Source organism: Sinocyclocheilus rhinocerous, unplaced genomic scaffold (genome assembly GCF_001515625.1).
Source record: "Sinocyclocheilus rhinocerous isolate Xijiao unplaced genomic scaffold, SAMN03320098_v1.1 scaffold1223, whole genome shotgun sequence".
NCBI classification, from domain to species: Eukaryota; Metazoa; Chordata; class Actinopteri; order Cypriniformes; family Cyprinidae; genus Sinocyclocheilus; species Sinocyclocheilus rhinocerous.
In genome coordinates this window covers 194,329-205,846 of record NW_015641045.1, presented here as the reverse complement: position 1 = coordinate 205,846, position 11,518 = coordinate 194,329, and the positions used below count along the sequence as shown (strand labels likewise).

Below are 11,518 nucleotides of genomic sequence, written 5' to 3'. Positions count from 1 at the left end.
GACACACAAACACACACACATATATATATATATATATATACACACACAAATATTATCCAACTAAATAAATATGTTGATTAAAATGAATAAAAAATTTTTTTTACATGACTAAAATAAATTGATTAAAATAAAAAATTATTAAATAATAAATTGATTCAAATAAATTATTAAAAAATTTAAATATTATATATAAGTACAGTATCTGTAATAAGCAGACAAAATAACAATAGAACCACTAACAATAGAAACTATATATGTATAGTAATTTTAATTAACAGAATCATATAGCAGAACCCAGCCTGAACACATATTTATAATATTAATGTTTTTATATATGAAAATATATATCTGCCTTTTAAATTTCATGATGGGGGTCCCTCACAGGAGGATGATCATATTTGGGGGCCTGTAGCATCTAAAAGATTGGACACCCCTGCTCTAGATTAGCACTAACATGAAGCCAAACGAACATTACTGTTGCCGTAAAACAATTCACTAATTTATCTGTTCGAATCAAGACTTACTTTAACCCGATCTGCTGATGATGGTTGAGTTTGTGCTCGATCTTCTTCAGATCTAAAACATCAGGTGAGACTTAAAACACATGCATGTGACGGCAAATAAATATATGCGCAAACTAACCGTATATACAAACCTTCTAAGTTCCTGACGCCTTCCTCATAAAACTTCCTGGCCGCAGCAGGACTAAAAAACAAGAGAATGAGTGTGAATTGAGTTTTACAACTCTATTGTTATTGTTCTCTTGAAATCAAGGGCGTCGTACCCGATCCCAGTCACTCGGGTTAAGAAGTTGATGGAGGAGCTTGTGTCGTCACTGCGAATCTACAGGACGAACAGACCACAAACATGTCACAATCTACACAGATCTGTTTCTCACATGCACATGTATATGTTAATGCCTTCATTTGCTTTCTCAAAGGTTAAATCAACTATAAAACATGCATTTCTAATGCACTCAAATACCTTTTCCAGCTTGCGCAGTTTTCCCGTCGTTAAAAACTCATCGATTTTCTCTGCTATCTTTGCACCAACTCCATCCTGAGAGGAAAAAGCAATCCTTTATAAAAATTGTGTCCTTAAAAAAATCAACAAGCAAGTATTACTCACACCTCAGGACATTAATACTAGTAAAAACAAAGAATCTGTACCAGTTTCTTTGCTTCTGCCCCACTTTTGATCTTTTGAGGGTATTTGGCGATCACAGATGCTGCTTTTCTGAACAGAAAACACCAGACAGAGTATAAACATAAGTTACATATGTCATATGTCTAGTTATGATATTATATCTTACATTATTAGACATTAGATAAGACTGTCTTACCTGTAAGCATTGTATTTATGGATGGCTCTGTTGACATTTCTCTCATAATTTGCCAATTCTGAAACGAGAAAGACCATTAAGACTAAGAGTTTAGATATGCCTTGAAAAATATTACGATAAAATGCTTTATCAAATAAACAATATAAACAAAACAATCAGGAGAATTGGATCAACGCTGGGCTACCAAACAAATGTGCTTAACATAAACATATTTAAACATAAATACAAATATTTAGTAGGAAATAATTGTCAAATATTCGTTGTTTTATTTATAAATTAAAAGTGAGTATAAACACTGCGTACTTTTATTTTGTAGATGGAGCACTACTCTTGAAACTGTACTCTGATAGCATGCATTAAACTGCAAATATCGGTGATCGTTGCTGTATTATTTCCAATTGTGTGTAAAGATAGGTCTAATATCCCACTAAAGTTAAGTTTCTTGTTTCAAAAAGACGTTTTGTCTGCAAAAACGATCCATTTCTATTCATTCGGCGTTTAAAGGTCCAGTTAGCTTAGCCGCATGCTAACCTGAGCTGTCATCAGCAAAACTCACCGATGAGAAAATCTGTGATTCCTTCGTTCAGAGTTTCCTGTGGCGCTTTTCTTTTACTCATATTTGAGGGTTATTTAAAATATGGGTGGATAAATGTGTTTGTTTTCACTTTCTACCGTTCAAGACCACGGCTGAGTCAGTGTCCAACGCTACAGGACAAAGCCTTAGCATTAGCACTGTAGCCACGCAATATGGCGGGGGCGGGGCTTGGAGACCACGCCCATTACGCCTACGACCGACCAATCATAGTCATTCGTTTAATATTTATATTTACGAACACGCCCCGTCACTGATAAATAAAGTCGCCACACAAAGTACTTTTGGAATTTTCTGAATGTTTCGTAAATATATGAATTTATCATAAATAAACAGATCTGAACTAATTTCATACACTCGATAAAAATCACTGCCACACCAGTTGATCAAATGACAATAAGCACAACTGTTTTTACTTGTATGTACCATAATAAAGCAATGGCATTCAGATTTTAGGTGTGAATATGTTGGGGTACTGTACCTTATGGAATTTAATTGACATGATAAAACAAACACTGTGTATTTTTGAGTTTTTGTGGTTGGTGCAGATACTTGTGATTATGCGGAGAGCTCATCAAAGCAGAACAGCTTGTGTAAAGTGTAAAAGCGCCACTTTTTAGTACTGCAATACTAAAATTTATTTCAATGACACATCAAAACTATTAAATATAAAGATTTTCTAATATCATACTAAATGACAGCATTATGACCAGCACCTTGCCATAGTAGACATTCAACAATTGTTACTGTACATGGCAGCAGAAATACTTTTGATAACAAAATCTAGAAGTAAATATTCCATAATTTATAGACAATTCTGAACTTTTAAACAAATCCACCAAATACTATGGAAACCCATATCTGCTACATAAGAAAAAAAATCATACTTTGGTAAATCATAATTATGACATAAAATTTCATAATTACGAGATAAAAGGTCATAATAATGAGATAAAGTCAAAACTGTCACATACTAAGCCATAATGGTGAGACAAAAGTCATTTATGAGATAAATACATAATTATGAGATAAAGTCAAAATTATAACACACTAAGTCATAATTTTGAGAATGGAACTTTTGATAAACAATCAAAATTTTAACAAAAATGTATTCTATGTCATAATTTAAAATTTTCTCACATAATTATGACTTAGTATGTCATAATTTTGATGTTTTTCTCATAATATTTGACTTTTCATCTCATAATTATGACTTTTTGATAATTATGGCTGTTTAATCTCATAATGATCTAACCAAAGCATATGATGGAATGATAGCAAAAATGAAATCAATGATTTCTGCCACTAATATGCGTCATATTTAGTCACAAATCTCTTTATAGTGTCAAGCGTTCAAATGCAGTGAACTCAGGAAACGAAAGAGCACCTGCTGCTCTTAACACATAACTAATAAATACATAAATATAAAAGAAACCGCTTGATATGAGTGTGGTTTCTCAAGAGTTGACTTTCACATAGACTTTATCCCGTGAGAAGATTTTGATGGCCTCCTCGACCTCTGAGAGCCGCTGATCGAGCTGAGCGCGTCGAGAGCGAACGCTCATTGTGTCGGCTTTGACGGGGAGAGACTGCAGCTCACTGACCAGAGACCTGTGAGCTACAGACACACACAAATCAATCAGTCCTCTCATCAATAATCAACTAAACATGAAACTGTTCGTGAAGACGTACTGTCTTCGAGGGACTGCAGGGTCTCCTGTCTCTCTCTTTCAGAAATCTGAGTGTGTCCAGCAGGAACGGACGGATCAGGAGTGTTTCTCCTCCTCTTCTCCTCCTCTTTCTTCCACTGCAACTTCCTCTGCTCCAGACTGATGAACCAGATGAGAGACGGTCAAAGTTTAATCCAAAATGATGCAATGATGCAAAGTATGAATATATGGGAAACAGTAGAAACACGTGTGTAAAACAGTACAAAGTTGATTTTGCGTTAAGAAATGTCTTTCATTTATGCTGTTTTTAATAAACAAACAAACAAAGATTCAAAATGCATAACGAGAGTAATGAGAATACAACACAAACAAACTTTTAAACATATTATATACTAACACTCAAAAGTTTGGAGTCCTTAAGAAAGAAAAAATAATCATATTCTTATTCATAAAGCATGCATTAAATTGATAAAAATGGCAGTAAAGACATTTGTAATGTTACGAAAGAGTTTTATTTCAAATAAATGCTGTTCTTTTCAACTTTATAATCAAAGAATCCTGAAAAATAAAATGTATCACAGTTTCCACAAAAATATGACGCAGCAAAACTGTTTTCAACATTGATAATAATCAGAAATGTTTCTTGAGCAGCAAATCAGCATATTAGAATGATTTCTGAAGATCATGTGACACTGAAGACTGGAGTAATGATGCTGAAAATACAGCTTTGATCACAGAAATAAATTACATTTTAATAGATATGTGACCCTGGACCACTAAGTGTAAATTTTCTGAAATTGAGATTTATGCATCATCTGAAAGATGAATAAATAAGCTTTCCATTGATGTATGGTTTGTTATGATAGGACAATATTTGGCCGAGATACAACTATTTGAAAATCTGGAATCTGAGGGTGCAAAAAAATCTAAATATTGAGAAAATCATCTTTAAAGTTGTTCAAATGAAGTTCTTAGCAATGCATATTACTAATCAAAAATTTAATTTTGGTATATTTACGGTAGGAAATTTACAAAATATCTTCATGGAACATGGTCTTTACTTAATATCCTAATGATTTTTGGCATAAAAGAAAAATGGATAATTTTGACCCATGCAATGTATTGTTGGCTATTGCTACAAATATGCTACTTATGACTGCTTTTGTGCTCCAGGGTCACATATTACAACAGAAAAACATTTTTAAAAACTGTTTTTACTGTAGTTTTGATCAAATAAATGCAGCCTTTGTGAGCATAAGAGACTTCTTTCAAGAACATTGCAAAATCAGAGAGAAATCTTTGGAAAGCTAGTGTGAATCAGTGACTCACTATTGTGGTACTCTGCTCTTCTCGGCGCTGGGTTGCGGTTTGTCTCGGAGGTTCTGTAAGGACTGCGATCTCCTCAGGTTCGTCTTCGCCGCGGCACGAGCGTTATGATTCACGAAGTCCACCGTGTGTCCTCTCACATGCATCTACACACACATAAACACCTCACAATGAGAGAGAAGCTACTCTAACGAAAGACATATAGTGGAGGAATGACAAAAAGTCTATTTTAGTTTGTTAAAGCAATAAGCCCCAAGAAGCCGTGGTTTACAGTGATTTTATAACAGCTATTGTTAGGCACGACGCAAAGCGGGCTTCACGGGGATTATTGCTTTTATAAAACGGTTATTCCATATACGTAGTAAGGTTTCACAGAATAAAACAGAGCAAATAAAGTGTAATGATATTAATAAAAGCAGTATTCTTATTTTGAATTAGCTTTTTTATATTTTCATTGTAATTTTATTATGTGCTTTTGTCATTTTTAATGTTTTAAAAATATTTGTATTTGACTTTCCGTTTTAATTTTCAGCTTGAACTTATTTCATTTCATTCATCTAATATTCATCTAGATATTTTATTTCAGTTTCATTTCAATCATTTTAATGATATTTAATGGTTTTAGTGACAGCTAACAAATGCAATTTTTTGCATTTAACGTCTAATTCTAACGAAACTTGAACACACTAGAAAGTAAAAGAAACTCACTGTTACTGCACTGAACTACTTAGATATCATCAAGGGAATAATATGAATGAATAAAATGAGTTCTAACTTGCTCACCTGTAACTGGGCCATTACTCTGGAGGAAACATCCTGGTATTATTCCATATACGTAGTACGGTTTCACAAAATAAAACAGAGCAAATAAAGTGTAATGATATTAATAAAAGCAGTATTCTTCCACCAAACAATGTAGTTCCTCAGAAACGGTTGTGGTTGCAACAAAGTGGTTGCCAAGCAACAGACAAACGTAAACAAAGGTGTATGTTTGTAGAGTAATTTACAACAGCTTCAAACGCGACTCAGCCAATCAGAATCCAGGACCGGAACTCTCCGTTTTATAAATATTAATATATCACACGCCTCAGAATCCGAGTCTCCTGCCGCTGGTGACGGTCCGCTCTCTGAGCGGCGGAGCGGTGGTCGACCTCCAGCTCCACACAGAGAATGAGCCTTCAGGAAGCTCTGACATTCGGCTTTCTTAGGAGGGCTCGTCTCCTACACAGACACAGAGACGGAGGTTTAAAACCCTGGTTTTAGTGCAATTGCTAATTGACACTTAAGTAGATGGTTCTCACTGATTAGTGTTTTGGATCATGGTATTTTGCATTGTCCTATTTCAAACAGATCAGACGAAACAGATGATAATAACCAAGCGTAAACAGGGCAAGAGACACATTATGAGGTTGAAACGTGGATAAGTGTCCCAATCACAGTCAGTTTATTGTCAATACAGTAGCAGTGTTTTTTTAGTTTTATTTATATATGTGACCCTGGAGCACAAAACCAATCTTCAGTGTCAAATTTTCGAAATTTAGATTTATACATCATCTGAAAGCTGAATAAATAAGCTTTCCATTGATGTATGGTTTGTTAGGATAGGACAATATTTGGCCGAGATACAACTATTTGAAAATCTGGAATCTGAGGGTGCAAAAAAAATCAAAATATTGAGAAAATCATCTTTAAAGTTGTCCAAATGAAGTTCTTAGCAATGCATATTACTAATCAAAAATTAAGTTTTGATATATTTACGGTAGGACATTTACAAAATATCTTCATGGAACTTGATCTTTACTTAATATCCTAATGATTTTTGGCATAAAAGAAAAATGTATAATTTTGACCCATACAATGTATTGTTGGCTATTGCTACAAATATACCCCAGCGACTTAAGACTGCTTTTGTGCTCCAAGGTCACATATTAGTATTATTTATATATGTATTATATTATTATTTTGAATTAGCTTTTTTATATTTTCATTGTAATTTTAGCTGAAGTAATTTTTTTATGTGCTTTTGTCATTTTTAATGTTTTAAAAATATTTGTATTTGACTTTCCGTTTTAATTTTCAACTTGAACTTATTTCATTTCACTCATCTAATATTCATCTACATATTTTATTTCAGCTTCATTTCATTCATTTTAATGATATTTAATGGTTTTCGTTTCAGCTAACGATGACTCTACAGATGTTTTATTTTTTTGCATTTAACTTCTAATTCTAACAAAACTTGAACACACTAGAAAGTAAAAGAAACTCACTGTTACTGCACTGAACTACTTAGATATCATCAAGGGAATAATATGAATTAATAAAATGAGTTCTAACTTGCTCACCTGTAACTGGGCCATTACTCTGGAGGAAACATCCTGGTATTTTGGAGAGATCCAGAGTGCTTTAACCGGCACAGGTTTGGCATGTTCTCTCTGCGTCTCCAGCTCTCGAAAGCGCTTCTGGATTTCACGTAGCTTGCGAACATTTTCTTTACCAAAGTCCCGTATGGCAGGTTCTGTCAAAGAAGAACATGGAGGAGACGGAAGAAGCAGACATTTATCAAAGACTTTAACACTTTAATTCAGCAAGGATGCATTAAATTGATCAAAAGTGACAGTAAAGTCATTTATAATGTTACAAAAGATTCCTATTTCAAATAAATGATATGAACTGAAAAATAAAATGTATTTCAGTTCCCACTGAAATATTGCGCAGCACAACTGCTTCCAACATTGATAATAATCAGAAATGTTTCTTGAGTAAATCAGCATATTAGAATGATTTCTGAAGATCATGTGACACTGAAGACTGCAGTAATGATGCTGAAAATTCAGCTGCGCATCACAGGAATAAATTACATCTTACAATATATTCACACAGAAAACAGCTATTTTGAATTGTAATATTATTTTACAATTTTCTTGGTATTTTGATCAAATAAATGCAGCCATATATTCTGATCTTACTAGGTTTGGCTGGGCTGGGGTTCAGCGCCACTCCCTCCAGCTTCAGCAGGTCTCCCACAACCCCTCTCTGTCCTCTCTCTAGGATGTGAGCGGCGTTGGCACCGATGCGGGGTCGAGGGGTGGAGCGGGCGCTGTAACACCCAGGATCTGGTGCTAACGGACCCTTCAGAAGAGGAGCGTTCCCCTCCAGCCGACCACGAGCTTCAGCAAGAATCCGAGAGATGAGATGAAGCATCACACACATGCAGAAATGAAATGAGCATCACGGTTTCAATCTTACCAGAGGACGGCCGTTTATAACACACACACACACACACACACACACGCCACAGCACACTCCTCTTTATCCACTTTAAAAGCAGGAGTGTGTGCGTCCCGATAGAGTATAAAGCTGCTGTGTGTGTTTTAACCTCACAGGGATGTGGCTTTGTCTGTCCCCTTTGACCTGGCAGTAATTCTACAGTACAAAACCCCCAAAACACTCTTTTAGCCCTCTGGATGGTACATAAAAGTGCTCGGCTGAAGTACAAGCTAGAAGAGCAAGAGCAAAAATAGTGAGTGTGAATGATGTTTGGTGCATTTAACCAATATTTTATTTATTAATTACGTTTATTTATTTGTGTTTATTTGTAATTTGTTTTATTTTTTTTATTTTTTTGCATTTAACTTCTAATTCTAACAAAACTTGAACACACTAGAAAGTAAACTGTTACTGCTGTTACTGCACTGAACTACTTAGATATCATCAAGGGAATAATATGAATGAATAAAATGAGTTCTAACTTGCTCACCTGTAACTGGGCCATTACTCTGGAGGAAACATCCTGGTATTTTGGAGAGATCCAGAGTGCTTTAACCGGCACAGGTTTGGCATGTTCTCTCTGCGTCTCCAGCTCTCGAAAGCGCTTCTGGATTTCACGTAGCTTGCGAACATTTTCTTTACCAAAGTCCCGTATGGCAGGTTCTGTCAAAGAAGAACATGGAGGAGACGGAAGAAGCAGACATTTATCAAAGACTTTAACACTTTAATTCAGCAAGGATGCATTAAATTGATCAAAAGTGACAGTAAAGTCATTTATAATGTTACAAAAGATTCCTATTTCAAATAAATGATATGAACTGAAAAATAAAATGTATTTCAGTTCCCACAGAAATATTGCGCAGCACAACTGCTTCCAACATTGATAATAATCAGAAATGTTTCTTGAGTAAATCAGCATATTAGAATGATTTCTGAAGATCATGTGACACTGAAGACTGCAGTAATGATGCTGAAAATTCAGCTGCGCATCACAGGAATAAATTACATCTTACAATATATTCACACAGAAAACAGCTATTTTGAATTGTAATATTATTTTACAATTTTCTTGGTATTTTGATCAAATAAATGCAGCCATATATTCTGATCTTACTAGGTTTGGCTGGGCTGGGGTTCAGCGCCACTCCCTCCAGCTTCAGCAGGTCTCCCACAACCCCTCTCTGTCCTCTCTCTAGGATGTGAGCGGCGTTGGCACCGATGCGGGGTCGAGGGGTGGAGCGGGCGCTGTAACACCCAGGATCTGGTGCTAACGGACCCTTCAGAAGAGGAGCGTTCCCCTCCAGCCGACCACGAGCTTCAGCAAGAATCCGAGAGATGAGATGAAGCATCACACACATGCAGAAATGAAATGAGCATCACGGTTTCAATCTTACCAGAGGACGGCCGTTTATAATACTCAGGAACCAGTGTGGGGTCTGGAGGAATGGGACCAGAGATCGCTGAGGGCCCTTCACACATGCTGCTGCTGCAGAGGAGTTTAGGACAAGTTTAATTCATCTAGTAAGGGAAAATACAAATAAAGCTTAAAATCAAACTTGTTTCATAATGCACAAAAGGTACTCTGCAAATGGGGTTAATATAATTTAATATTTTAAAAGTTAAAATAATTACTATCTTTTACTTATGAGTACATCTATTTCTATTTTATTATTTCTATTATAATTAATTTATACATTAATTATTTTATATTCAGACCAGAATACTCTTAATATTCAGAGGTAATGTAATTTACTTTAATTTAATATTTATAAAAGTTAATATAATTATTATATTTTATTATTTTATAGTATATATTTTATATTCAGACCAAAACGCTCTTAATATTCAGCGTTAATATAATTTAAGATTATAAAAGTTAATATAATTATTATGTTTTACTTATAATTATACTAATTTCTCTTTTATTATTAATTATATTAGATATGTACATATTAAATGTTTTACATTCTGGCCAGAATGCTTTTAATATCCGTCTAATGATCAGCGAGGTCAACAGGTAATTATCATAAAAAAACACGCATTCATTTACATCAGCTTTTAGCAAGCAGGACTAATATATATGATGTGCATAATTAATTTTAATTTATTTGATCACAGATTGTTGTCCTGCTTGAACTCTTATTGTCAGTAAGCACCTGCTGATTTACATAATATCCGAATTAGAATGATCAGTCACCATATTATTCTGTCTGAGAGCATAAACGGTAACATGTATAACGAAAATGAGTTCCTGAAGAAGCTTACCTTTAATTAAACCCTCAATTCTTTGCTAATTGTGCAGATACTGCGCGGTATTTGCTCTAATCTTCGGTTACACCCAGACTGATGACGCATTAACAACAAGCTCAAAGCTTCACCATGGCAACAACGCCTTAAAGAGACAGCAGCAGTGCAACCTTATCGCTCACACATAATCACCACTGATCTATACATGACCGAAGTTTTCTATTATAGTTCAGTGATAATCACTCATTTATATAATATAGCTTCATTATATAGCATATTACAATAAATACGCTAACCATATTATTTAGTAGTATCACTGGGGTACACAAGTAAATAGTATACTATGTGTATACTATATATAATGTTGATTTTGTATATAAATGTTTATTTTAGCAATTGTATTAATTGCATTTGTTGTTAAATGTTTTGTCATGACAAAAAACTATATATATATGCCCAGCCAGATCCCTGACTTAAACCCAATTGAGCATCTCTGGAGAGACCTAAAAATGGCTGTCCACCAACGTTTACCGTCCAACCTGACAGAACTGGAGAGGATTTGCAAGGAGGAATGGCAGAGGATCCCCAAATCCATGTGTGAAAAACTTGTTGCATCTTTCCCAAAAAGACTCATGGCTGTATTAGATCAAGAGGGTGCTTCTACTAAATACTGAGCATTTTTCAGTTTTTCTTTTTTAATAAATCTGCAAAGATGTCAACAATTCTGTGTTTTTCTGTCAATATGGGGTGCTGTGTGTACAGTAATGAGGAAAAAAAATGAACTTAAATGATTTTAGCAAATGGCTGCAATATAACAAAGAGTGAAAAATTTAAGGGGGTCTGAATACTTTCCGTACCCACTGTATATATATATATTAAAATAGACAAGTGTGCGTGTGAGTGTGTATTAAAATCATGCATTTATAATATATATACGCACAGTAAATACAATTATTAGTAGTAGGATTGGAATTACTATAACTAAAATGAATATTTCGTTCAATATGTGCTTATTTCCTCCATCTTTATTCTATTCTATCTACTTGTTTTTCTTTGTTTGTGTGTGTGTGT

At 34.6% G+C, this 11,518-nt stretch overlaps 2 protein-coding genes across 5 annotated transcripts in view; both read right to left on the bottom strand.

Moving 5' to 3' along the window:
* The window catches only part of polb (polymerase (DNA directed), beta), a 9,830-nt gene extending 7,715 nt beyond the window's left edge, over positions 1-2,115 (bottom strand). Inside the window, exons 1-7 of the mRNA XM_016570861.1 lie at positions 1,899-2,115; positions 1,343-1,400; positions 1,170-1,236; positions 985-1,059; positions 785-843; positions 656-705; positions 525-576 (exon numbers count right to left, since the gene is read on the bottom strand). Of these exons, the coding sequence (XP_016426347.1) occupies positions 525-576; positions 656-705; positions 785-843; positions 985-1,059; positions 1,170-1,236; positions 1,343-1,400; positions 1,899-1,959 (422 nt within the window). The 5' untranslated portion in view covers positions 1,960-2,115. The remainder of the gene's footprint in view (positions 1-524; positions 577-655; positions 706-784; positions 844-984; positions 1,060-1,169; positions 1,237-1,342; positions 1,401-1,898) is intronic.
* A 1,139-nt stretch (positions 2,116-3,254) lies between these two features.
* On the bottom strand, positions 3,255-10,539 carry enkd1 (enkurin domain containing 1). 4 transcript variants are annotated; one of them, XM_016570857.1, is made up of 8 exons: positions 10,466-10,539; positions 9,595-9,686; positions 9,315-9,515; positions 8,691-8,863; positions 6,017-6,151; positions 4,934-5,076; positions 3,627-3,763; positions 3,255-3,552 (listed from the first exon to the last, which is right to left on the bottom strand). In XM_016570857.1, exons 2-8 carry the CDS (start codon positions 9,677-9,679, stop codon positions 3,392-3,394), a joined length of 1,035 nt encoding a protein of 344 aa, XP_016426343.1. In that variant the 5' UTR covers positions 9,680-9,686; positions 10,466-10,539; the 3' UTR covers positions 3,255-3,391. The 4 variants fall into 4 exon arrangements, with proteins under 4 accessions (XP_016426343.1, XP_016426344.1, XP_016426346.1 ...); XM_016570858.1 differs by lacking the exon at positions 10,466-10,539 and adding an exon at positions 10,357-10,430; XM_016570860.1 differs by lacking the exon at positions 10,466-10,539 and adding an exon at positions 10,398-10,409.
* Between the last annotated feature and the right edge of the window lie 979 nt (positions 10,540-11,518).

Bases quoted from the DNA above. Each gene is read 5' to 3' on its own strand.
- enkd1 (XM_016570857.1), bottom strand. From the start codon at position 9,679: ATGTGTGAAGGGCCCTCAGCGATCTCTGGTCCCATTCCTCCAGACCCC. The intron at 9,516-9,594 runs GTAAGATTGAAA...TTCTTGCTGAAG, and splicing joins TTATAAACGGCCGTCCTCTG to CTCGTGGTCGGCTGGAGGGG. The intron at 6,152-8,690 runs GTGAGCAAGTTA...GTGTCTGTGTAG, and splicing joins GAGTAATGGCCCAGTTACAG to GAGACGAGCCCTCCTAAGAA.